General features: G+C 53.3%; 1 protein-coding gene across 7 annotated transcripts; it reads left to right on the forward strand.

The window, feature by feature from the left end:
* The first annotated feature begins 3830 nt into the window (after nucleotides 1-3830).
* IFT27 (intraflagellar transport 27) lies at nucleotides 3831-22014 on the forward strand. Of its 7 annotated transcripts, none has more exons than XM_045083921.1 (8): nucleotides 3831-3937; nucleotides 4245-4343; nucleotides 10605-10753; nucleotides 11123-11182; nucleotides 12244-12303; nucleotides 14237-14354; nucleotides 15304-15413; nucleotides 21766-22014. In XM_045083921.1, exons 2-8 carry the CDS (start codon nucleotides 4310-4312, stop codon nucleotides 21862-21864), a joined length of 630 nt encoding a protein of 209 aa, XP_044939856.1. In that variant the 5' UTR covers nucleotides 3831-3937; nucleotides 4245-4309; the 3' UTR covers nucleotides 21865-22014. The 7 variants fall into 7 exon arrangements, with proteins under 7 accessions (XP_044939856.1, XP_004743199.1, XP_044939855.1 ...); XM_004743142.3 differs by having other exon boundaries at nucleotides 3832-3937; nucleotides 10674-10753; XM_045083920.1 differs by having other exon boundaries at nucleotides 3862-3967.
* The last annotated feature ends 5314 nt before the right edge of the window (nucleotides 22015-27328 follow it).

Here is a 27328-nt window from a genome sequence, read left to right on the forward strand (position 1 = left end):
AGCCTCTTATTTACTCCAAGGGGTTGTTTTGCATCCAATAATCTTGCTAATAATATACTCCATGAGCCGTGGGGGTTCTGAGGAGTGGCCCACGCGAAGGAGAAGCCCCTGGAGCAATGGTGGAGGGACTCGGGCCACGCAGTGTGCACGACCGGTTCGGACACGTGCGTGGAATATCGTGGCTGTCCCTGGCACCAAGCCACAGCTTGGGCACCCGCTGTTTGTCAGGGCTGTCAAGTGTTCACCCCCAGGATGATGGAACAGTCCCTGGGAACGACTTGTCAACAGCTGCCTCACCCAAAGCCCCCGCTTCCCAATCAGCCCAAACAGCCAGGTCCCTGGCTTTGGGGAGCAGTGCTATTTAACCCCTCCACTCCCACAGAGCCTATGGGTCTGCCTGGAGGTTCTACCAATCCGGAGCTGGTATACAAGGGGGAGGGAAGTAGCAGAGGACCCAGGCCTCAGGCTGTCCCCATCTGAATGGCCATGGCCGGGAAGCATGTTGCCTGTACAAGAATTGGTACTCAAGAATCAGTACTTGTAGAATGAATGAATGACCAGTAGGGTAAACTCTACAAGACTCCTTCTTTTATTCAACAATATTTACCAAGTATTTCACCAGGCTGGGCACCATTTGAGATCTTGGGAGGACAAAAGAGACCAAGTCCCTGTCCTCAAGAAGCTTACCCTGTAGTGCAAGGAGACAGACACTATACAAATAAATAAGTATAGAATATAATATTGGGTAGCAGGGAGTGCGATGAAGAAAGTAAAATAAGGCAAAGAGATTGAGACCAACAGATTGGGGGTAATTCTTTAAACTGGGTGCTTGGGAGGGCCTCTCCAAGGAGATGACATTGGAACAAAGATCTGAAGGTTTGAGAGAAAGATTCATGTGGGCACACTGAGAACAGTAAGTGCAAAGGCCCTGAGGTAGGACAGGTCTTGGGGAGTTTGAGAAACAGTGAAACAGAGAAAATGGATAAAGGTGGTCCTAGCATGACCTAAGAGCAGAGATTCTCAAACAATAGCATGCATCAAACCCACCAAAAAGGCTTATGAAAACAGACTGTGGTTCCTACCGTCAGTGTTCAGTTGGCCTGGGTAGGGCCTTGGAATGAGCATTTCCAACAAGTCACTGTGTGGGGCTGATGTTGCTGATCCGGGAACCGCCACAAAGAGTATTTTTTCCTTCATGCAACAAATCGTTTCCCACTCAACACTTACATACAAGCAGGCTCAGATCATCTGAGAGGGAATTTCACATAGAATCCAGATTCCTGCCTCCTCTAGAAAACAGGCCTGCAACCCTGGCCGGCGCTCCCGCACAGGCCCACGGTGTGACCGATCCGCCTGGGACTCTGTCACCATCACTTCGTAGCTCAGGGCTGGCCTAGGGGAGGCGCTCAAGGAAAGCTTATTAATGAAACTGGGAAGACCGCACCGGGAAACAGAAAAAGACAGCAGTCGCAAGAGCAGGACCTGAGGTCCATTCTAACTCCAGCACGCCAAGTGTGAGAGGCACAGGGGGGCAGGACAGGCTCCTTGTGTTCGATCCCTAATTCCACCCTTCACTAGCTTTGTGGCCCCGGACATTAGCCTTTTCGCCATCTGGGCCTCAATTTTACCATCTATCAAACAGGGATGATACAAGCCTCGCAGGGGTTATTGTGACTATCACACATGAACATGACTAAATTAATTTAGTCCACAGCTTGGAATGAGGCCGACATTCAGTATGTACTCAAAAAAGGCCAGCTCTAGCCACGACAGCTGCTCAGGGAGGGGTCAGACAAGAATTTCTCAAGGGCCCTCATGGCTCCAAAACTCCCTGACCCCTTTAAATCCAGCGACAGTCAGGCAGCTGTCATTAGTCGTCAAGAATCTATAGAAGGGGGGCTCCTGGGTGGCTCAGTGGGTTAAAGCCTCTGCCTTCAGCTCAGGTCATGATCCCAGGGTCCTGGGATCGAGCCCCGCATCGGGCTCTCTGCTCAGCGGGGAGCCTGCTTCCTGCTCCCTCTCTCTCTCTGCCTGCCTCTCTGCCGACTTGTGATCTCTCTCTGTCAAATAAATAAATAAAATCTCTAAAAAAAAAAAAAAAAGAATCTATAGAAGGCCCTTGGGATTGTGGAGTAAGCAGGGTAGAATTCACTATACACAGTTTAGCACCTTGCTGGAAAAATCTAAAATGCTCTCACAATGCTACCAGCCCAAATCACAGAGTGGCATCAATGAGAGGGAGAGTGGATGTGGTACAGAGGACTACAGCCTATGAGGGAGGCACCATTACCCCCTTGGAGGAAATGAGAGCTCCAGAAGGCTCCCCTGAGATGTATCTTCATGTCTAGGCTCCATGCATCTGCCTCAGGAGGGTGACTCACTCAAGGTCCTCTAAGGGGGTTAACAGGGTGACAAGGGGCAGGACAGCCTGGAGGGGGAAGCAGAAAGACCAGGCAGAGACCTTCTGACTCACCCGGGCCCGAGGTACCTGAAAAAGCTGTGCACGATGTCTTCAAAAAGAGCAGGTAAAAGGAACCAAGGAGAGACAGAAGGGCCTCAATGATAATCCCAGGAATGATTCCTAAGGAAAGAAAATTCCAGGCAACTTGCATTGTTTCTCTCGATTAGGGACTGAAAATTTCATAGCAATTTGTGAGTGTGCATGTGCTCACCGCCCTGCATGTGGCTGGGAGAAGTGCCTGGTGACAGAGAGGTTCCTGATGGGAATCCTGGGCACAGGCAGCTGTGCCCGGGGGGCGGGGTCTCTTCCCTCTCAGCGCCAGCCACCCTGGGCCTGGGATGGGGGCGGGGTGCTTGACAGCAGGTGTGCCCTTGGGGTCACACCTGGCCATGATGTCATCACCGGGATGGTGATAAGCCGAATCTGTCCATATAAATTTCTTCTCGTTCATCCATTCGACAATCACTGTTGAGCCCCTACTGTGCACGAGGCCCCTACATCCTTCCTCTCCTGTGCGCCTCAGGACAACTCCAGAGGCGGGTTCTGCTGGCCCATCTTCAAAGATGAGCTAAGAAGCTCGGGGTGAAGCAAGGCGCCAGGCCAGGAAGACTGCAGGGATTTCAGCCTGGTCTCCTGACCGACCGCCCAGCAACAGGGGCTTGGGGGGGGGGGGCGGGGAGATGCAGTCAGCGGAGATGGGCTTAAGCCTCTCTGAGGGACCCGCAAGGTTCTGGAGGCCCGCTTTCACTCAGGAGGGGGTCACACGTTCTCTACTGTACCGGGGAGGAAGTGGGTTCAGCGGAAGGTAGGACTTCACGTTCCTGAGAGCAACCCTCGCCCCCGGGGCAAAGTTTACTTGCTCTCCTTCTCGTTCACAGACATCCCTATAAACACGTTCATATTTTAAAGATTTTACAGCGCATAATATCGTTGGGCTTTAAATACCGGATTTCCCTGCGGGATGTGGGGCAAGAACCGGATTTCCTGATGCACCACACAGCCTTGCTCCCAGGTGCCCGCGACTTGGAGCCCCAAAAAACTCTACGAAGTCTGACCCGCTCACAGCTGTGCTTCCGCAGCTGGTGCCTCGTTACTGCGCAAGCGCCGCTACAAACTCCCGCGCGCCGGACCTGCCCCTCATGGGCTAACTCACTTCCGGGAGGGCGGGGGGGAGCGGCGAATCCCCCTTCCTCCCGCAGATGGTCCAAGCCAACCTCTGGCCAATCAGAAAGCTTCTCTTATCACCGCCTCTGGCTACGGAGATTGGAGCTTCCTTTCCGCGAACTTTCCGGCGGCGCGGGGGTGGGAGTAGCAGTGATTGACATCTCCCGTAACCATTCGTCAAGCGGGATGAGTTTGAAGCACAAATAGCACTAAAGACTTGTCCGTGGAGGGAGGGCTGTTAGCCCCGCCCCCTCCCCCCACTGGCCTCCGAGAGCCTTCGGGGCGGGAGCTTTGGGTGGCAGCCTATCGCGGGTCAGTGGGGAGAAGGAGGTGGCGGGGCAGGTGGGTGAGAGGGAGTGCCTCTGGCTCCGTGTTGGGGCTGCAGGCTTGCTGGGTCTCACTTTTCGATCGCCGCTGCCGACTCTGGGCTGGGAATGGGGTCCGCGTCGCCTCGCTCGCGCCTCCGAGGCCGCCCTCTGAGGCCTCGAGCTGAGCCCCCTCTGGCCCTCCTCCGCGCCCCCGCCCCAGTCCTCGCGCCCGGTAGCCGCCCCCAGCCCAGCGGGTCCGTACCGCGGCCACAGGCCCCTTGAGCGTCTCCTCTCTCCACTTCCCTTCCCAGGCAAGTCCCCCAACGCCTCTAGCAGCCGCTCTTCCCTCTCTCGTCCGCGGAGGTAGTTGGTTACCATGGTGAAGCTGGCGGCCAAATGCATCCTGGCAGGTGAGTTTGAAATTTACAGTCTCCGGAGTCCAGAGACTTCCTAAGATATGAGAGGTTTAGTTCTAAATCGCCTACCCTCTTTCCCTTTTTTGTGTCTTCCAAAGGCGAATTAATGGAATGACTGATAGAGTAGATTCCGTTAGGGTGGGAGAGTTACCTTCCAGAGCGCATCTGTAGCTCCAGCGGACCTGCCCACTCCCGGTCCTGCTCCGAGACCACCTTCACCAGTTTTCGAGCTGTGTTCAGGACGAGCAGACCCGTTCTAAAAATAAAATAAAATAAAATTTTTTAAAAAGTCAGGCTAAACACACCGTAAGTGTTTCATCTAAACCGTGTGCTGTATCCCAGAGTCAGGGATCAGTGACTTTGGAGGTCTTTACATGTGGGATTTTTTTTTTTCCCCCTGAGCCCACCCCCTCTGATAACAGGGATTGGAGACAATAATGTGCAGTTGACCAGAGTTTGCAACAGACCCATGTGTGTCGTGTTTAAGAGCCAGAGCTACTTGGCTAACCCAGTCTCAGGGGGACATGAATGTTGAATCCCCCAAATCTTCGTTTTGTTGACTTCTGTATCTCAAGCATCCTGAATATCTGGAATCCAAGAGGTACTCAGTAGCCATGTGTGGAATGAATGACCGTGTGGCATTCACATTTGTGGTGTTTCCTTTATGTGTCTGCACCTTTAGGAAGATAGTCGCCTGGATTTTGATCTGGGGCCTCTGAACACAGGTGTAGTTTTAGCGCAGGGCAGGCACGGGTACTTCATTCAGTCCCCTTCCTGTAGCACACAAGTAGGTGCTGTATTGTTCTCTTACTGAGGCACTGAAGGGTCTCTTGCCCAAGGTTACCCCCTGCCCCCCAGCGAAGGAAAGTCATAGGCAGGATTTCAGCCCCCAGACCTGCCCAACTCCAAAACTCTTCACTTGTGTTAGCTTTGAACTCCGTGATCTCGCCAGGGTTCCCTGACGGGCTCAGGAAAGAAATGGTCAGAAACCATATAGAGGGAGAAGAGATGCCTGTTTGAATTCCTCTCTTCCAGACTGAAACTGATGACATTTTTAAGGGCTTTTTTAATTTGAAAATAAAACAGTCATACAGAAAGATGACTGACCATAGTAACTCAGATCATACTAGAGAGAAAGAAAAAAAAAAAATCCATGCTTCTCAAAAGAGGTAGTTTTTTTCTAGTTTCCAGAAACGCCAGGGGAGGCAGTGTTGTGTAACAGAAGTAATTCTGGCTGTTCCTATGTCATCTGGGACCAGCAACTCCCCTGCAGTTTCCTTGCAGATACCGTGAAAACGTTTTTATTTTCCTCCATGGGCTTCTCTAACTGTTCTCTTCTTTCCTCATTCAACTTCCATCATGGGACTAACGTACTGAGCACCTTCTGTGCGCCAACACTGTATAAGGACCCTCAACCCAGGAATCTCAGTGAATCCTCACAAGAACCCTGTGGGATCGGTATTGCTGTCATCCTCGTTTACAGATGGGCACCTGAGGCCCAGAGACGTTAAGACATTTGCCCTGGGTTGCACAGCTGGATCTGGCAGAGCTGGCACCCAGACCCTGGTGATCTGATTTCCAGGGCTTTGTTTTCAGCCCCCAGCGCTACTGTCCCCAAGCCTCCATTCTAGACTCTTTGTCTCTCTTTACATCCACTCCCCCAGGCACTTTTTCCCCTGATTGCGGCCACCGCCTGAGTAAGTGACTTGTGAACTCCAGTCTAGTCCTTAACTGCAGCCTCCTTTCAGGGCCTCAAGGGCATTTCCTCATGGTAGTTTCCAGAAACCAAAAAGACCTCAGCACAATGAATCAGGTCCCCCCCACCCCCCCGCCCACCACCATCACCAAATTCTCATTCTCCACACCACCCCCACTGCCTACAACCCCCCCTCACTGGTTTTATTTTTCCTTTCCCTTCCCAGGCCTACTGTTTAAATTGAGTTTATCTGTCTTTTTTTCTCTCCTATAACTTAATCATGGAGGGACTTGATGTTCAACTTAAGTGTTCATTCATTCAACAGATCTTTATTGAGCACCTGCTGTGTGTAAGTCACTGTGCAAGGTAATAACAGAATACAGGGTGGAACCAGACCAGACCCTACACTCGTGGCAGTGCTGAGATGGGCAGAATAATTTATAATTCAACAAACATGAACAGAATGCCCTTTGTGCGCCAGACACCAGAGAAATACCTCAAGGCACTGCTGCTAATTGTTCTGGCCCAGCTGAGGAGATGAGGAGGGATTACACCCTTGACTCATCTGTTGTAAATAAAGCAGTGATTTATTTCTATATTTATATATTTAAAAATCACTTAAATATAACTTCATATACGTCAGGCGCTGCACACATCAGCTCATTAAATCCTCCCACCAATTCCATGAGATAGGTGCTGTGATTCCCATTTTGCAGAAGTGGCCACTGAGGCTCAGAGAGAGATCACTGACCCAAGATCACATAGAAGATAAGTGAGGGGGCTGGAGTCTGTGCCCTAAGCACTACAATTGACTGCCCCTTGATGGAAGCGGGGACGGGGCCTCTGATATCAAGTCTCATGCTACCAGCCGTGAGCCTCCCTTCCAAGAGGGAAGAAGGGCAGGGAGCCTTGCCGGGCAGAGAATTTGGACTTGGGTGGGGAGATGTAGAAGGAAGTTACCTTTGAGGGATTCTCAGCCAGAGAGTAGGAGTGTAGGGCCCAGATTCAGTGTAAAGGGCAATTGGAGAGCAGATTGGATGTGGATTTGGGCTTGATGGCAGAGAGGGGTACAGTGATGCTGTCCTGGAAACGTCCATCTGTTGGTGCCAACGGGGTAGGTAGAACGAAGAAAAATAAAAAGCAGAGAGGGGCAGCAGGTGGGGAGCGCGTCAGGCAAGACCCGCTCAAGAAAACAAAACACATTGGGTATTTTCTTATACAGAATTGGTTCAACAGGGGTTGGAGAAACGGAAAAGCAGGAAGAGAACCTTGAGGTGACACAGAAGTGGTAGGTAGAAGTTGGGGTGTCAGAAGCTTGAGGAGGAACCCCACAGAGCTGGGATCCAGATTCCCGAGGAGGGGGCGCGGCTCTGCTGGGGTGGGACCTCAAGAATTCAGTCACCTGCCATGTGGTGCCACAGATCACTGGGCCTCAGTCCCCACCCCTTGGGAGGGAGCTGAGCCCCGTGTTCAGGCAAGACGCACCCAAACCCATTCCGGACCATCCTGAGGGTCTGGGTTTGGAGGCCACTCTTGGTATGACTGCTACAGAAGTCGGGGTCTGGGCAAAAAAGCAGAACCTACAGTAGGTAACTGCACCCGTGAGATTTCACGCAGGGTGTTCATCACACAGGTTCTGGAGGCCTGGAAGGATGAAGGGACATCAGAAACCCAGGAGTGCCCTGGGTAGCCAATAGGCAGATCTCTGAGAAGGGGACACTACCCCCCCCAGCCCCGATCCTGGCATCTCTGAGGAGGAATAATAAGGCTGGTCTGGGAGTACCAAAAAAAAAAAAAAAAAACAAAACTGGAGAGACATTACTACCTGCTGCTGGGTGAAGGCCATTGCCAAGGTACTCCTAAGAGACACAGCAGGCAGGTGGGAAAGGAGTAAGCCCATCCCCCCTCTCCCAGCTGCCAGTCTCTCTAGAACTCACATTGGCAGAGCCGAACAGGAAGCCCCTGGCAAAGGAGACACATGTTTGCAAAGGCCCCGCTCCCGCATCACAAGGCAGGGCTCAGAGCTCAGGCTGAGGTAACTAGTGCAGTGTCAGCAGTGATGACAAAGGCCATGCGGGCTCGAGACCCAACAAAGGACATCAGGAGCCAGGAGCAGAGCGCGGGGTGTGGGAGATGCGGTCAGAGGTGACTGCGTACAGCTGGGAGCCATGGGCAAGTGGTGACGTGAGCAGTACCAGAGAGCTGGGTGAGCAAGACCACTTGGGACCTGGGGGTGCGACACGAGCCAGGCTGTCGACAGATTGGGTGGAGGCCCAGCGTTCTCGTGGAAGCTTCCACAGGTTATTAGAGATACAGACAGAGCGTGGGAGAGGGATCCTGACCCGATGACTTGGGGAAAGAGTCAACAGGACAGAGCCACTGGGAGCAGAGGGCCAAGGACAGACCTACAGGAGTGGCCACATTTCAGGAGCAGGAAGTGGAAGAATAAGACCCGTGCAAGGACCCTGGGGCCACAGGGCCAGAGGACTCAGGAAAGAGGGGGCTGCTTCGGGCTGAGTCATCCTTCAGAGACATCAGGGAGCATGAGAACTGAGGAAGAAGCCATTGGACTTGGCAATTAAGAGGTCACAGGTGACCTTGCATGGGGCCTTTGCAGGTGTCACCGTCTTTGTCCATCAGGGCCCCTCCCTGCCATCACCCCGGGCTCTCCCGGGCCCTGGGGAAGTCATCCTTGCTGATGAAACTGCTCATTTGTTTCTTTGCTCGATGCGCCCTCAGACACTTTGATTCTCAGCTTGTGCTTTTTGCCTTTGCACTTGTCATCGTGTTGCTCTGCAAACATGTTTATCAGTTATTCCCTTCCCTGTGCTGGATCCCTCCTCAGCCGGCACATGAGGCTTTCCATAAGTGTGGGTGACTCTGACTGACAGTCGGAAGAAAGATTCATGAAATTAACTAGAACAAATAAATCTGTGGGGAATTTCACGAGCGAGAAGAGCCAATTTCTAACTGGATTCAGAAGCAAAATTGGAGTCAGGAGCATGGATGCAGTCAAAGCACAAGAAGGAAAGCGATACGCTCTGTTTGTTCAGAGATGGATGGGTACCCCGCCACAGTCTAGTCCGCGGGCGCCCCTGATGGCAGGCAAGGCCTCGGTGATGGGGGCCTATCGGGGCAATGTTAGAAATGGGTCAGGAGTGTCCCCGAGCTCTAGGAGAGGAGTGGGGTCTGCTGGGGAGAGTGAGATGCTAGAATTCTGGGCCAGTTACCCAGCTTTCTCTGAGCTTCGGACCCTTCCTCTGCCCAGTGAGGTTGATGCTGGCGACGGTACGGGGTGGGGGCTGGGAAGGAGGGAATCGTGGGAATGATTCCCTTCTAAGTCACGGTGGTAAACAGAAAAAAGCAAGACTGAGCAGCTCACTCAATGCTGGAGGAGTTCACGGGAAACGAAATGCCACAAGTAGTCAAGTAATTGTCTCACAAGAGAAAATTATAGGTGGGAAGAGTCAAAACTGAAAAGTGAACAGAGCAGCGGGCTGCGGAGAAGTCAAGTGAAGAGGCGCGTGGGATCCGACTGTAAACAGTGAAGGTGCAGAGGGAGGGGTCACACGTAGGATAGAGTCAGAGGCCCGAGAGTGCAGAGGCCCGAGAGTGCTGGGACTCAGGGCACGAGAGAGCAGAAAACAGGTGTTCAGGAGGAGCGTCAGTGCCAGACTCACGGCCCCAGGCCCCATGTCCCTGAAGATCTTGCAGATGAGAAAAGTGTGGAGTCCCAGGAGGCTGAGCAGAGCCACGCATGGGGGCAGGGGGATGGGGGGGCGATGTACACAGTGGGATTAAGGAGGGGCGTGGAGAGCCTTCAGCATCCTTGGGGGCAGGGAAGAACCTCCAGATTAAATATCTCCGGACAGTCTTGCAGAAGGTCCAGATCTCAGACTGAACCTATGCCATACACCTTCAGTTTGGAGATACCAATATACGGGGCTGTGGACTCATAAAGGAAGGGCAGGGAGAGAAACCCCAGAGCATATAAGGCGAGCCTAGAGGAAACAGTGGCCGTTGAGGACAGACATGGCAAAGCCCCTGGGAAGATGGGTCCGCAGTGGTCTCCAGCACGGGGAGGCAGGGGACAGAATGTATCACTTTCAGGTTGATAAATTTAGCACCTGATCCCTTGCTTCCTGTAAATACAGATACCCTCCCAACCTCTACCCCCCTGTCCTAAAAGAAGCGTGCAGGGACCCACGGATGGAAGTTCTAAGCTCGAATTAGTTCCATAAGACTGAGTGGGTCACACACCCCTTTACCTTATAAGACTTCAAAGTAAATTCAAGTTTGAAAGTGAGAGTTTTCCCCCATGGGGTGTGTTCGGGGGCAGATGTTAGTTCTGTTTCTAGTGCTCGAAAGCGCCCCCCGCCCAAGCTCTGTTACCTTCTGGGTCAATTCTTTCGGATGAAAGGATTACCCTTGAAGAAATGCGACTGGGCTTTGAAGATCGCTCTCCTGGGCCCGTGGCCCTGCCAGCCACCTCACAAGTCCCCAGGAGAATCAACTACATTTTCTCTGAAAAGCCATTGAAGTTTCTGGTTTCTAACTAGCATTCTGGAGTGAGAGCTTCTGTGGTCAGATCGGGACGGCAGTGATGGTTTTCTTCTCCAACCTCACAGGAGATCCAGCAGTGGGCAAGACCGCCCTGGCACAGAGCTTCCGCAGCGACGGGGCCCATTTCCAGAAGAACTACACCCTGGTGAGATGTGGGAGTTGGGGGCTGGTCGAGGCTTAAAGAGAAACGGTTGTCCCCTAACCCTGAAGGAGTGACTTTCCAGAATTTTTTAAGAAGCCCTGAGAGGTTTGATGAGAAGCTCTTTGAATGGCCACAAGCCACAGGGCACGAGGCTGTCCATGGAACAGACCAGCAGGTGGTCGGCCTGGTTCTCATGTGTTGCTCCTTGTGGGTGGGGACTTGGACGAGGCTGGTTGGTCCTGTCTGACTTCTGCACCAACAACCAATCCAGAACATAGTACTTGTGCCTTCTGGGTATTGGGTGTTCATCGTGTCCTGTGACATGCCTCTTGGGACCCTCTGATGCACATATTCTCGGTTCTCCCCCCACAGACAACAGGGGTGGACTTGGTGGTGAAGACAGTGCCAGTCCCTGACACGGGGGACAGTGTGGTAAGTGGTGCCCTTGACCCCAGAAAGGTCAGTGCTCCTCCAGCTGGGCTCAGAGTCTCTGGGGCCCATGTCATCTTCCCTAAGAGGGACACAGTGTCAGAACTTGGCCGAGGCTTGTCTGAGCACTTGGGAAACGTCACTGACCCAGGCCAAAGAAGGGAGTGTAAGAAGACAGGGATAGGGGCCCTGCACTCATAGAAGTGGTGTAGTACCAGGGTTCTTAACCGAGGTCCCTTCTTTGGAATCCGTAACTCTGGAAATTGAACTGCAAAGGCATCACGTGTGTAGTACTATCCTGGAGAGAAGACGGATGAATCACCACCTTCCTAAAGAGGTCCATGAGGAAACACAGCTTGAAGTACCCCCAGTGCAGGGAGAAGGGCTAACATGAGTGCAGATAAGCGGCGCTCAACACAGAGTACAGCCCTGACCTTCAGAGCGCAGGTGCTGGGGTCAGAAGCCAGCCAGGGGCATCCAGTGCCCCGGGGGAGCCGAAGGGGAGACTTCCCGGAGCAGCAGCAGCAGGGAGGGGCCCTCGCATGGGCTGGCCGAGGTTGCATCGAGGGGCAGGAAGAGTCACCCTGCACCCTCTGTCCGAATCCCACCGCTCTCATCGGGGAAGGATGGCAGGCTGTCCTATTTCAAACACCTTCTCCAGGCCTACTCTGTGACCTGCTTTAAAAAGAATTGTTTTAAGATTTAAAAATCAATTTGGTTAACAAAGTGCAGAATGACCTTTTGGAAACCAGAGCACTTGTCAGCCTGTTTAGCATTCTGTTCTGCCAGGTGGGAAGTCAGCTTGTTCCTGGTATTTCTGCACTCGGGGTTAGGAGAGGTGAGCTGTTGCACAGAAAGTGCTAGTTGGTGTGGAAGACCATTGCGCTGCCCATCTCGGGCTCTCCAGATCGTTCCTTTCCCCCATCGTCGTCACCGAGCCTGTGGGAATGGGTGCATCTCACCATGAAGCCGGGTCTGCAGGGAGCGGAGGGTCACCTCGGGGACTTGTGGCCAGCCATTTGCCTACATGTAGATTTTCTGGGGACCTGCCTTTCTGGTTCTAGGAACTCTTCATTTTTGACTCTGCCGGCAAGGAGCTGTTTTCCGAAATGCTGGATAAACTGGCAAGTAGCGTGCGATCTTTTCCTTAACCACCACCACCGTCCACACAAACTTGCCCCCTTCCCTGCTCTCCCAGAAGCTACCACGGCAGAATTCTTCCAGGAGCAGTCCTCCCAGCCTTGGGATGCACAGCCCCTTGGCCAGGAGGACTGGCACATGCGTGTTGAGTCCCTCTTCCCCCAGCTCTGGAATGGCCAGGTTCCAAATGCTCCCAAGCTGTGTGACTCAGTCCCCGCAGCGCTCTGGGCCCCCCTCCTTTGGCCAGCTCCCTCCTGAAGGTGATGGTGCTGAGCATTCCGCACTCCCCAGCCTCGCAGGACAGAAGCAAACATTTTCTTCCCCTCTAGGGGGCACCCTGGAGGCCCCGTAGCAAGGCTCACCTTCCCTGCCCACCTCTGGGGTCCAGCCTGGGGTCCACTCTGGGACCTGCACCTGCTGCCCCCCCAACCCCTGGGGGGTCCTCCTCTGGCCCACCCAGCCATCCTCGCAGGGTCCAGCTCCCTGTACCTGTCAAGGTAACAGTTCCGCTAATCTGGGCCAGTGAGCTTAATTAGAAGTTTTGAGCTCTCCAGAGCCCTCCCCTGCCTTTCCAAGAACAGCTACACTTTAATAGAAACTGTTTTCTGCCCCTTTTTTGTTGTCTAAGGGAAACAGATCTAATGACAGTCATTTCTCATGGGCTGGCTTCACGCATCCATCTGTGATGCCTACCACGTGCGTGCTGTGTGCACGGCCTCTCAGTGGGTGCTGCCCTATTGGGCAGAAGGGAGGAAGTGTCTGGACAAGCCAGAGGGGCCCCGGTCAGCCCACAGCCTGCCTCCAGCTAGCCCTGACACAGGGCTCCCCAGCTTGATCCCAAGCCTATCCTGGGTCCCCTCACTGAGGCCTAGAGGAAGGAGGTGTTCCCTGCATGCACAAAGGCGAGGTCACTGTGGTTCTAGCAAAATTTCTTGAGTTAGTCCGCAGCGTGAAGTTGGTGGGGGGGGGGGTGTTCATCAGTTCCGTTAAAGCGACAGCATAGCCTTGGGGTACAGTAAACCCTCCAGAGCCAATGCTGGACCAGCCGTCCAAGGACAACTTGAGGGAAGAGGATTCCTCCCCACACGCTGGGAGGTTACTGACACACCAGAAATAAACCAGGCTGTAATTGTGCAGGATAGGGGTCCTCAGAGACAGGGGCCTGTGTAGAGCCTCGTACACCAGGACGACGAGCATCACAGCCTCCGAGCAAGGCCGTCCTGTGGCCTTGTGCAAGGCCGCAGGACGTCCCAGGCCACAGCCCCTGAGAGCATAGGCCTGCTTCTTAATTGGGACAGCAAGCCCTGTCCACTTGTCGGTCTGGTTTGGATTAGGGCTGATGTACTGCAGGAGAAGCAGAAAGTGCTCTTCGCATTTTGAAAAGCCAGCCCTTATTAAGAAGATGCCAGCAAACAAGCTTCCAGAGGCTGGCTAGTGGAAGAAGGATGCTCTTTTAGGCCTGCAAAGCAGAAAAACATAATAACTGACATAACAGTGGGCCCTTGAGAGGAATGAGACAGAGAATGAATGGATGAAACCAGCAACAGGCCAGAGCATTTCTGGGTCGGAAAAAAGCCTCAGTCCTACCCTAGTCTTTAAAGCATGTCTGATCTGAGCAAGTCAGTTACCCTCCCCGAGCTCAGTAGGGATCTTGAGACCAGCCTTGCAAAGTTGGGAGGTTTTTCAACCACGCACAGAACGTGCCCAGAACGGCAGCCTGGCACAGGGGTGAGCCCCGGCCCTCCCCTTCAGCCCAGCCCTCCCATTGGTACCTGTGCGTGGGCTCAGGTGTCTGACTCCCATCCCCGTTGTGGTTTTTCATCTCCACCCACCACCGCTGCCGACCCCTCTGGGCTTCCCTGGGAAGTCCCACCTAGGAATCCTTACTGACATGCTCATCCTGTCCCTCTGGCACAGTGGGAGAGTCCCAACGTCCTGTGTCTCGTCTATGACGTGACCAACGAGCAGTCCTTCATCAACTGCAGCAAATGGCTGGAGAAGGCTCGGTCACAGATTCCAGGCACCTTCCTCCCAGGTAGGAGCTGCCATCAGCTGTGGGACTTCCAGCCGCAGCTGTCCCTCGAGTTCACGAGTTCAAGGTCATTGCAGAGGTGCCTCAGGCTAGAAAAGAGGGTGTGGTGCCCCTGGCTTAGAGTGTGGTGGTCTTCATGGTAACGGCAGCACTGCCTCTTAGCTGCCCCGGAAACCTCAGCGAGTTACCACACACACCTCTGTGAGTCTGTAAAATGGGCATGAAGACGCCCCTTGCCCCCCGCAGAGTCATGGAGAGGAGACTCAAGGACAATACGGAGAAGGTGCTGTGATATGAATGAGTTTTTATTTCTGAAAGCCAGCCCCGGGGATGAATTCCTCATTTTCTCCTATATGTGGGGCACAAGTAAACATTCAAGTCCTATTGTCACTTCTGAATGCTTTAAATCAGTTTATTTTTCATCCCTATGTGAGATCAACAAATTCCCCTCATTAGAGACCAGGGAAAGCGATCTCCAGAGACGGGCTCAGAAATTAGCTGCAGCTGATGCAGCTGGGAACAGCTCTAAATTGCCTCCGAGTCCCTGGCTCTGAGCCCAGTCCTTAGATTAGTATTAATGACCATTTTTAACGTCTGCTCCATGCGCTCGGAATTATCGCAAATGCTCGCATAAATTTGGCCCTCGCCTTGCAGCCTGAAGGAGACAGGGCAGACAGATCGGCGTGAAGTCTGGAAAAGGGGCCGAGAGAAAGCTGGGTGTGAAAAGCAAAGCCCAGTGGCTTTCCCGAGGCAGGGGTGGGGAGGGCGGGTGTGCAGCCTGGGAGCCTCTCTCCCCCTCCGCCTTCCCTGGTGCTCAGCACCGGGAATCAGTTGGCCTCTCCTCGACAATGTTTTAGACCCCTCAGAATTAGTATGCTTGCCCTCTGATCTCCCCAGCAGCCCTCCGGGCTGCCACAGTTAAACCAGTTAAATGGTTGTTTCTTTTGAGCAGGTGTGTTAGTGGGGAACAAGACAGACCTGGCCAGCAGACGAGTGGTGGATTCGGCTCAGGCCCGGGCATGGGCCCTGGGCCAAGGCCTGGAATGTTTCGAAACATCCGTGGTAAGTAGCCCCGCTCGCCCCGGAGCCGAGTCTGGAGTGGGCCTCTGCTGGAGGTGGTCTTTCATGTGATCTTACGGCCTCGAACCCCACCATAGGCAGAGTCTCCTCTGGAACTGACATGCACATTCCTGGTTCAAAACCTTTCTCGATACAGCAGAGTCACTCATGCACTTTCAGGAAAGCAGATGCGCCGGCCTGCGCCGACATAGTTGTATCTCAATTAATGAGAAATACAGGTGCATCGAGTTCGGGCGTAGCGACCCTTGGTGTCCACGTGAGATAGTGTGGGTTACAGTGTCCTTGGAGCATTATCTCACGGGCCCTCACAGTCAGTACCGTGACCTTGGGCGCTGGTCCCATAATCCCCATTTCCATGTTGAGAAGGTGGAAGTGACTTGTCCAGGGTCACGTGATTTGTGAAGAGTCGAGCCTGGGCTATGAGTGCTGGCTCCCTGTCCCAACTCCCCGCAGCACCGGCGTGACACCAGGCCACAAAGTACCCTCCTTAGAGTCCGCAGGAGCCCTTGAGAGAAAGGGGACAGCCAGCGGTTTTGCTACTGGCGCCATCTCACAGTTCTGGCTATCCAGCGCCTGAGAACGCCGTGCCTGTTTTTGAGACCTTTTAGGTCCCAGCCTCCCTGCAGCCAAGGCACAGGCATGGGACCCCGTCTGCACCAGTCAGACATGCTCCTATCAGACTTTCCAGAAGGGAGGAAAGTAACAACTCCCCCTGCAGGAGCAACCCAGAAGTATCCATTCTAGCCAGCAAGGGGCCAAGGTTCGTGGCTGCAGCGCCCCTCACCAGGGTTGATGGGGAGACTTGCAAAAGCCTGCGTGGCCAGAAACACCCATGGTTGTCACTCGGACCTCACTCCTGGCCTTCTGGCCCCCTGGCCTGAATCATTGGCCTTCCAAAAGAGTCAGTGAGCTAGTTAAGAAACAGTCTAGATGTGGTTTTCTACTCACACTGCAGATACTTCCACTGTTACGTTTACAAAACTTGGCAAGTCTTGCTGTTCAGTTGCTGTGTGGATGTGAACTTTTTAAAATCCACCCCCCCACACCAAAGCGGTGTAGCGGCGTGCTTTCTTGGGAAAGTGTAGCAGGTAGAGGCCAACACTCTGTCCGCTGGGGGCGAGGCGGAGAACTTAGCCTGTTCGTCGAGCTGCCAATGCCTCAGCCTCCTCACCTGTAAAATGGGAATAAGAAAATCTATTCCTCGTTGAGTGATGAATGTGCGAATTCCGTCAGATGGTGAATAGGAAAACATCAGCACAAAGTCTGGTGCATAGGAAACGCTCAATAAATGTTTGCTTTTGAAGTATGCCCATTCCCCCTAGAAATCTAATTGATACTATTGTTACTTAAAAGTTTCAGATTCATAGATGATACAAAAATAGATGTCCCTCTTGCCTCTGGCCCTATGATCACAGATGCTAAACTAATGAATTTTGTATTAGCAGCTTTTACGGGATGGAGGGCGTCTCCCCTTGTAGACGGTGCCCCTTTGAGCCAAGCGAATGGTGTACTACCCGCATCAAGCCATTTTTCACTACTCCCTCTGCCTCCATTCACGTTTGTGGGATTGCCTCCCCACCCCAGGATCCCACAGTCCCCAGAACTCTTGATGGAGCTCAAAAATTAACGCCCACTCCCAACTCATGAGTCATCACAGGCCACTGGGCTACGTGCTTCAACTCTGCGTGGGTGTTTGTTGCTGCGCCAGCAAAACGGGTGGGTATCAATTATGCCAGGGGAGGCCGTGGTTAAGCACTTGGTATTAACTGTGTAAGCTAACTAGTCCCCGGAGTTGACGCTAACAGAAGCACCACTGGCAGCTCGGGTAAGAAAGCTGTAATTAAAAAGGAAATAGAACCCGATGCCGCCTGAGACGCAGCCGAGCCTTGACACCTGGCGCCCGGCTCTGCCCTCCTGATGGCTGCGTGGCGGCCACCGTCCTGACGGTCCCCACGCGGTCGTCTGACCTTCTATCTCTCTACCCTTCATTCCATCCCCAGAACAGGCTCGTCTTAAAACTGGAACTTGGCTCCCTTCGATGCACCATCCCCCACGTCCCCCATCGCTCCTAGCACCCACCAGTCTGCTTTGTGTTTTTCTATGACCAAGGGTGTTTTTAGATCCCACATATAAGTGAAAAGATGCAGTATCTGTCTTTCTCTGTCTCGCTTGTTTCACCGAGCATAACGTCCTCAAGGGTCACCCACGTCATCACAAATAGCAGGATGCCCTCCTTTTCGAGGCTGAATACTATTCCATCATGGTCATTTGCATACCAACCGCAGGTTCTTTAATTCATCTGTTGATGGACACTCGGGTTGTTTCTGTGTCTTGGCTGTTTCAAGTAATGCTGCAGGGAACATGGGGGTGCAGGGGTCTCTTCAAAGTAGCAATTTCATTTGCTTTGGCTATGTACCCAGATGTGGAATTGCTCAATTGTATCCTAGATCTACTTTTAACATTTTGAGGCACCTCCCTATGGTTTTCCACAGCACCAGCTTGCATTCCCACCAACAGTGCACAAAAATTTCTTTTTCTCCATCTCTTCCCTGACACTTGTTATCTCTTGTTTCCAGGGTAATAGACATCCTAACAGGTGTGAGGTAGTCATCTCATTGTGATTTTGATTTGCATTTACCTGCGGATGCGTGGTGTCCGGCACCTTTTCATGGGCCTGGTGGCCGCTTGAATATCTTTTTGGGAAAAATGTCTATTTGCTCCTCAGTCCATTTTTTAAATCAGACTATCAGTGTTTTTGCCATAGAGTTCCCAGAGTTCCTTACATATTTTGGATATTAACCCCGTCTCAGATGTGTGGTTTGTAAATAGCCTTTTCATTTTGTGGGTGGTTTCATTCACTGTGCAGAAGCTTTTAGTTTGGTGTAGTCCCATTTATTGGGTTTTGCTTCTGTTGCTTGTGCTCTGCCGTTACAGCTGTAAAATCATTGCCAAGTTTCCTGCCCCAAGCTTTTTCCCAATGTTTTCTTCTAGGAGTTTTATGGCTTTAGGTCTCAAGTTCAAATCTTGAATCCATTCTGAGTTAATTTTTGTGAATAGTGTAAAATAGGGGTCCAGTTTCATTCTCGTGCCTGTGAGTATCTGGTTTTACCAACATCGTTTATTAAAGAGGTTAGCTTTTCTCCAGAGTATTCTTGGCCCCCTTGTCAAATACTAGCTGTCCGTGTAGGCAGGGGTTTATTTCTAGGCTCTCAATTCTGTTCCATTGGGTTTTAGGTCTGTTTTTATGCCAGGACCACTCTGTTTCGATGCCTATGGCTGTTTAATATAGTTTGAAATCAGGATGTGTGACGCCTCCCACTTTGTTCTTTTTTCTCAGGATTGCTTTGGCTATTTGGGGTTTTTTATAGTTCCTCTTGGACTTGTTTTAAGATTTTATTTATTTATTTGAGAGAGAGAGCGAGCATAAGTGGGGGGGAGGCAACAGAAGACGGAGAGAGAGAATCCCAAGCAGACTCCACACAGAGCACAGAGACCAATGTGGAGGTTCGATCCCTAAGATCGTAACCTGGCCCGAAATCAGGAGTCAGGCATTTAACTGACTGAGCCACCCAGGCGCCGCCGCCCCCCCCCCCGCCTTAGACTTTCTTACACCCTTTGAAACTTGACATTTTCAGACCAAAAAATGAAAAAAAAAATTTTTTTTTAAGCAAGTTCTAAAAAAAAGTTCATCTCTATAGGACAATATTAAACACAAATTCAAGAAGGATCTGAGGGGAGGGCTCTCCTCTTACAGCAGGGTGAGGGAAGGGAACTGACCTTTGTTGAGTGCCTACTGCGTGCTAGGCATCTGCACACATTATCTGCAGAAGCTTCTAGCCTCCCAACAAGACAGCCAGTGCTCTCCCTGTTCTACAGATGACGAAGAGACTCGAAAGCTTGTGTGGTTCTCCCTGGTTGCCCAGCCTTTGAGCGGCCGAACCAGGACTAGAATGCCAGTCTAAGCTTGAGAACCTTCTAGAAGGAGCTCTGGCCTCCCACAGAACCTACTTTGGGACTCTCAGAGGCAGAATTCTAGGCCAGATTGAGCACTAGTCAGAGAGTCTGATCAAAGGATCTTTTCATACAAAGCAAATGTACTCTCTAGTATGTCAGTGAGATTATGATTAGTCTTTAACAAATGGGTTCCTGTCATCGGCAAACCCTTGTAATGCATTCAGAAAATGGTGCCGTTGACATCTGCTACTTCAGGAGTGCTCCGTGGCATATAGAAAGGCTCAGCTCCACTGAATTTTTACTTTTCATATTGCATTCTCCCCAGATCTTGCTTTCGGGAACTTTCAAATTTATTTGGAAATCCTTGTGCATGTCCTACGCAATCCTCATCCTCTGTCTGCTCCTTACTTAACTATGCTTTCAACTGGGGTAACATTCTTTTTTTGGAAAGGGAGGAGGGAAGGGGCAGAGGAAGGAGGAGAGAGAATCTTAAGCAGGCTCCACGGACAAAGCAGAACCCAACATGGGGCTCCATCCCACAACGCTGAGATCACGACCTGAGTGGAAATCGAGAGTCAGATGCCCAACCGACTGAGCCACCCCGGCGCCCCCAGTGTAACATTTTACTATTGACGTTGGTGTTGCCTAGGGTTTATGTTTCGTACAGCCAAAGTTGCCTCGCGGATGTGATGAGTTTGTTCCCTTCTGTCTGACGGCTGGGGGGGTGGGCCTTGGGGGTCGCACACTTAGTACAGGTGCGCTTCTCGGCTACGTCCCCTGTTCCTCAATGGCACCCCCTCTTTTTCTGCTCTTGGCTAACTTGTCCCATTCCCATTTGGGAATTCCCTTGTGAGAAAGTCTAGGTAACGCTCTCTGTGCGAACCGGTTTCTGTTGCGTGTTTCCGTCTCCCCGGCTGTCAGGCGGAAAGGCTGTTCTCCAGTTGGGGAACTCAAATCCTAGGCTGGGCTCCGCACACCCCAGCAGCACCCCTGGGCCACAGACAAAGCGAGGGCACTGAGCTCGATGAGTTAAAAACATTCTGCCGTCTGGAAACCCTTCCCTGTCGTTGGGGATATCTCGTTGCCTCGTGGCAAGGCTGCGCTTTTGCCATCTGTCAAGAATGGTCTGGAGGTGGGTTCTTATGCGTGCATAGCTTGAGCCTCTGTCCTCAGAGTAGCGGATTCCTTCTTCTGCCAGCTTATTCTATAAGAAAAGAAGAAAAAAAGACACGCGTGCACACAGAGTGAGAGAACACTAGCTAAGCTGAGAAACTACGGTTTTCCTTCCTCTAGAGCTTGCCATGCTCACCTTGTGGGACTGGTTCTTCCCACCCTGTGGAGGTCATCTAGGGCCAGCTCCAGAACTTGTCTAATCGCTCAGAGAAGTGGAAGTCCTTCGGGCACCTTTGGTTACAAAATAGTCATCGCAGTTACGAAGACGCACAGTGCTGGGCACCTGAAAACTCTTCCCCACGTCCAGTCAGGGCTCGTTCCTGCCATGGGAAGCAGGGCCGGGCCTGCCCTTCCCACCCCCAGCCTGCTGCCTGCAGGAGAGGGAGCTCGGGCAGCTTGGCTGGGACCCGCCGCACTTCCTCTGGACTTGTCAGGTGTCTCAGGCTGGCGCCTGGGAGCACTGCACTGACGCACCCTCCCCGGCCCCTGGGCAGAACCCTCCCCACCAAGCTTCCCGCTCATGAGTGACCCCGCATCATCCCCTCCTTCAGCCTTGGTTCCTGGCCCTCGGCTCTTGTTGGGGCCCATCCCGCTCCTGCAGCCAGTCCCTGCGGAGGCCCCTTGGGGTAGCTCCAGGCTGGCTCTCCTGCTCGGCTGGCCGCTGGCTTAGGCCAGTGCTGCTCCACACAGCCGTCCACACAGCCAGCCCCGGCTGATCTTGAGGTTTCCCAGGCCTGGCTCCAGCACCGGCCTGAGCCCCTGGGCCTCGGGCTTTCTCTTGCAGCCTCCCGCTGAGCTCGAGGGGAGGGAGAGACACCCCAGGGGTCAGCGCCACAGTCTGCCCGTCCGGAGTGAGGCAGCAGAGAGAACTTGCCATTGTTATTTTGCCTGGCCCCTTGAGGGCCCCAGTCAAAACTAAGCGACAAGAGCCTCACTTTAGCATCCCGGCACATCTGGGGCGAGCGCAGCCGCAAGCACGGGCTCTGTGGAAGCATCCAGGTGCAGCCCCAGCCCCACCACTGAGGGCGTGAGGCTTTCGGCAAGTTAGGTAACCAGTCTGTGTCTTGGTTTCCTCCCTGTCACAAGGGCGCGCTAGTAGCCAGCCCTGCTGTTCTGGGGGACAAAGGAGGTGTGGCACCTGCCGCGAGGGGAGGGGGAGTCCTGAGCAGGTGGAAACACCACCAACTTCTCCACCTTGCCTCTGCAGAAGGAGACGGAGAACTACGAAGCCCCCTTCCACTGCCTGGCCAAGCAGTTCCACCACCTGTACCGGGAGAAGGTGGAGGTTTTCCACACGCTGGTGTGAGGGCCCCGGGGCAGGCCGTGCCTTTCGACAACTTGGCACCGCTGGGGATCCGGCAAGGACTCCGGCTCCTGGGGGAGAAGAGAAGCTGGACTTGCTTCAGCCACTTCTGATATATCCTGACAGCTTTAAATAAAGTGAAAAGATGTAAGAGCCACGGCTCCTTCCGTTCTTGGCTGGGGTGGCCCTGGTTCCGTCTTGCCCTTGGGCTGCCAGTTCTGGGCGGCGCTCAAAACCTTGGTGGCCCCGGCACCTGCGGGGGCTGGCACCCATCAGAGTGGGTGGTCCTGCCAGCCCCGAAGGGCCTGCACCCATGGCGTGGCCCACGGTGGGATGCTCGGCTCGGAACTGGGCCCACGGCTGCTCCTCCTAACAGATCCGGCTTTGCTGCCCGTTTTGCTGTCCAGATGCCGAGCTGCCTTGCGATGGCCATGGTCACCGACCAAACAGGGCCCTCTGTCGGCCCCCTTGGGGCCTCCTCCCCAGTAAGGTGCCCCGCCCTTCCCCGCCGCTGGGAACCCCGAGTGCCCAGGGAGCTGTGAACCAGGCCACTCTCCTTTGATGACCCGCCTCTCGCAGCTGGGCGGGAGTCGTAATTCTTTGCATTAAGCTTGACTCTTTTCCATCCCGTGCCTGCTGCCAGATTAATCTTCCTAAAACCTCACTTTCCTCATTTCACTCCCCTGATTAAAGACCCACAGAGGTTCCTCGGTGCTTTTTACACCAGGGCCGTGGGCCACGGTCTGGCACGGAAGGCCCCCCTGTCACCGCCATGGGGGGGCCTCAGCTGCTTTCAGTCCTGGTGCCGCGGAGGGTTTCCCCCTTGCCCGCTGTCAGGTGCCACCCCTCCCAGTTCGTGGGAATGGGGGCCTTGGTGCAGAGCACCAACTTTGCAGGTAGACAGACCTGGATCTGTCCCAATGATCGTGATGGTCATGAAATTTACTCTGGGTGCTGTTAATGACCTGAACTAAGCACGTGACCTGTATTAGCTGACTCAGTCCTTACAATGTAGTCTTACCATCCCGCTTCTACAGACGGGGAACCGGAGTGAGAGAATCTGGTAGCTGAGCCAAGGGGTGACAGAGCCAGGATCGTGGACATCAGAGCCCGGCTCACAGCCACAGCCTCTTCGGCCTCCCTCCTCCTGCCCTTCCCCCTTACCCCCAGCTTGCCCTGGCCTGGAGCAGGTGGAGGTCTTTCCACCTTCAAAGGGTGCTGGCTGGGCCGCCCCTTGAGGTGACCATGAGGAGTAAACTAACAGGTGAAAGGCAGGGGTGGGGAGGGAGCACATGGTGTCCCCCCTTCAGGCCCCATCCAGCCCCTTCCTCTTCTGGCTGTTTCTCTGTGGGAGCTCACAGTAACAGCAGTCTTCCTGCTGAGTCACTCTTTCAGATGGTGGGCACCGAGGACCTACGGTGGGTCAGGCATTTCTCTAGGCACCCACAATGCCAAGCTGCTGATCTCATGTCACGTGGTGTGCAAGGGAAACCTACAAAAAACAACCAAGGAGCCATGGAGGGGGCATTTCCAGTTGCTCCAGAATTGGTCCCTGGGACCCACCACTACAGACAAAGATGCTAAGAGATCCCAAAAGGCTGGGGCCAGACACCTTCCCTAGGGCAGAATTGGCGCTGCTGCCAGGAACTAGCCCCGGGCCCCTCTGCTCCTGCCCTCCCCTGTTTATGTAAGAAAGATGAGTGGCAGAGAGGAGGGACTGTGGGTAGATGGGGCGTTGGTGAGTGGGTGCCTCTCCGGCTCCTGCCCGACCCCCCGAGAACCCTCCTGAGGCCGAGGGCAGTGCCAGCAAGAGGCTGGCGCCCCGCTCCCCTTCCGGATGCTCACCGCACTGCGGGAGCTTCGTGCCAGCTGCAGGCACAGGGTGGTGAGGGTGCCCTTGGGGGAGCCTGGCACACATGCCTGGGACTTGTGCCAGATCCAGGGGGATCTGGTGGGGAGAAGTCGGTGCCACCGGCAGGAAGAACAGGTCCCCCCCTCAGTTGTGCAGGACCCACATAGAGTGGAGTCAGTGGGCCCCCAGACAGATCCTGGGCAAAGGGAGCTGCTTCCCACCCGGAAAAGGTTGGGGCCTATTCTGCCTGCAGTGCTGCAGTGGGGGGATATGGCTGTCGCCTCCTGAGGAGATCTCAGCCACCAAGGAGACTCTGCCGCAAAATGACCAGACACCGATCTCCACGGAGAGGAGACGGCTGGTAGGTGGAAGCAGACCAGGAGAGGCGTGCAAGGGAACCGGAAGTAGCCCACCCCTGACCCCTCTGCTCCAAGGGGAAAGGAGAAGACGAAGCCCTTGCTCCTCATCCTGCCCCTTCGGTAGAGGAGCTCTGAACCAGGATCGGGTTTCGAACCCGCCTGGTCTGAGTCCTGATAAGCAAAAGTACCCACCATATGTGGGATTGTGCAGTCAGGAAGACCCAGTGGGAAGGGACTCAACGGAGCAGGACAGAATAAAGCAACTCAGGAAAGCAAGGTGGTCGAGATTCTCCAATAAACATACTACGAGTCAATAAGTGATCAAGATCATTGCAGACTGTGCTAAGTGCCACGCAGACATCGCTGGGGTCAGTGCCGGGGTGACTGGGTTGGGTGGGCAGGAAGGAGTCTAAGGAAAAGTGACATTTGAGCTAAGTCCCCCAGAGCCGTGGGACCCCAGGAGGGATGAGCTATCAGGCAGTGAGGACAGCAAATGCAAGGGCCCTGCGGTATGAACAAGCACAGAGGATCCAGGAAGTTAAGGCCAGTGAGGCATAGTCTGGTGTGTGCTGGGAAGAGCAGAAGGAGGCAAAACAGAGGCCATATCAGAAGGAATGGCATTTTATTGCAAAGGCAACCAGAAGCCAGTGGGAAACAGTGTAGCTTTTATGAACTCCATGCCCCATACTATTTGGGGAATCTAGGAAGTGGTTATTAATGTCTTCCCTGGCCTGAAGACCCCATTCTCAGCGAGCAGATGTTTATGAAATGCACACCAGGCCTGCCGATGTACTCGTTCGACATTTGCTGAACACCTACTATGTGCCGGTTCCTGTTCTGGGAATGGGGATTTATCAGTGAGTAAAACAAAAACCCCTCCACTCCCTCTAGCACAGTGAGAGAGAGAGGTCGGGTTAAGTGGGGAAAGTAACCATCTGGCAGATGGCGACAGAGCAGGAGAGTGCAGGGGACGGTGCTGGGGAAGGGGCGTGGGTCAGGAGACCTTCCCGAGATGGAGTTGGCATTTAGGTAAGATCTGAGAGAGCAGAGTGATTGGCACCCTCCAGTTTGTGGGGTGGCCCATCTCCCACTTTCTGTCCCTGGCATGCAGCCCTGGGACTCAAGATGAGCACAGCCCATTTGTACGGACTTGGTGGGGTAGGGGTGGGCGTGTGGGGAAGGAATGCCACGCTGAGTGGGACCCTGTCTTAGAATCACCTACAATCCAGAGAGGAGAAAGCTGAGCAACACTTGACTTCTAAACCTCAGTGAAACCCAAAGAGCACCCCAGCCAGGGTCTCCCACCCGCCGTGGGAGGGCACAGGAGCCAGGTCTCCTCCCGCCCCTGCATCTCTTTTAGGACCGTGGGGGAAGGTTCTCACTGCCCTCCATGGCTTCCTTCCTTCTCTGAGGAGTAGCTTGGGGCCAGGGCCTGGCCTCTGCGTTTGCTCCCTGGTTGTGTGAAGCTGACTGTCCCTGCTGCTTGCTGACATGGCCGAGGTTCACCCACTAAGAGGGCAGGGAAGCACAGGCTAATGGGAGAGGGTGAGGACTCACGGGTGGGTAGAGTTCTGGAGCCAGTGTTCAGAAACAGAAGCATGATGTGACCATCAGGTACTTGCCCTGCTGAGTCCTTTGCTGGGGTCCCACCACGGAAGGGTTCCTTGTTCCGATGTGGATGGTGTGGGAGGAGCACCCATTTAGGTGGTCCCTAAATGCACTGGCTCACTGTGACACTTCTGCCCCGAAAGCCAGCTCTGCAGTTTCCCAGGCTAAGACAGGTGCTTCGGTCAGACCATCTTCTGCAAAGACTCACGGGCAGGAGGTAACCCACTGCAGTCGCTGTCTATGTAAAAATGCATTCATTTCAGTGCTTAAACATTGTGTTTTAAAAAAGAGATTAGGGCTGCCTGAGTGGCTCAGTGGGTTAAGTCACTGCCTTTGGCTCAGGTCATGATCCCAGGGTCCTGGGATCAAGCCCTGTATGGGGCTCTCTGCTCTGCAGGGAGCCTGCTTCCCCCTCCCCCTCTGCCTGCCTCTCTGCCTACTTGTGATCTCTCTCTCTCTCTCTCTCTCTGTCAAATAAATTAATTAAATCTTTAAAAAATAATAAAATAAAAATAAATAAATAAGAGATTATTGGGAAAATGTCCTGTCCCAAACTGGGGTGATAGTAACCGCAGATTCAATGGAGTCCTGGATGAAAAGAGTGTTTTTCTAACCTAGATCTGTGGGACAGGTTTTGCCCATCCTAGAGATGTAGAGAGAAGCCTTCGGTTTTGCCCTTGCCTGCCCCATTCCCTTGTCCGTGTCTGGGCAGGGCCGCCTCTATGCTGGAGAAAGCTGTGGTTGTGCTCTCGAGGAGCTCAGGTCTGGTGGGCAGGGAGGGTTTCCAGGAATCTTACAGGGAAATACCTGATGCTAACTGGAGAAGAGCATTCCAGACACTAAGAACAGCATATGCAAAGGCCCTGAGGCACGAAGCTAGGGCCCCTCTTGGAAACCATGCATGCAGGGTAAGGCAAGGAGTGAGGACCGTCCAGCAGGTGACAGCTGGGGAGGACAGACAAGATCATGGAGCTTGGGGATCAGGTGAGAGACATCACAGTACTCTGACTGAAAGCCAATTGGATGAGATAGAGCCCCGCCTTTGTCCATTTTCAACATTAGCAAAAACTTGGGAAACATATTTTCATCCCAACTTAGAGTTGTCTATCTTTTCTCCTTTCTTCAGAGCACCAATTGATTTTTTTCTAATGGGTTATCCTTTATTTACTTTAGAGACAGAGAAAACAGAGAGAGAGTGACTTCTTTCGGTTGCAAATTGTTAGCGATAGAGCCCGGATTAAGAACTCAGGCTTGCCAGCCCTTGGTGGGTTTTATGATATTTATGTATACAATACCCGTTCACTCTTCCACTCTGCCAGTAAATCGAGCTGATAAATATGAAGCGGGTAACAGCAGAGCGCTTGTTTCCATCCTAAAAAGGCAAGAAGCCTGGGAAGGCTCATTAGAAAATATCAAAGGGGCAGTATTCGAGTTCAAGTTCAAGTTCAAGTATGACGTAAGGTGGGGGGAACAGTGTGTTCTTGAGGAAGCCATGACTTAACTGGTTCTCAGGGCAGAGCACAGGGGCGGGATACCAGGGGGACTGGATAGGTTGGTTCCTGGAGGGCAGGGCCCACACCTGATATGCCTTGCAGTTTCTCTGGAAGAAGCTGGGGCGCAGTGTGGCAAAAGCACTGGTGTCACATCG

This window comes from Mustela putorius, unplaced genomic scaffold (genome assembly GCF_011764305.1).
Source record: "Mustela putorius furo isolate JIRA1106 unplaced genomic scaffold, ASM1176430v1.1 tig00000738_pilon_pilon_pilon, whole genome shotgun sequence".
NCBI lineage: Eukaryota > Metazoa > Chordata > Mammalia > Carnivora > Mustelidae > Mustela > Mustela putorius.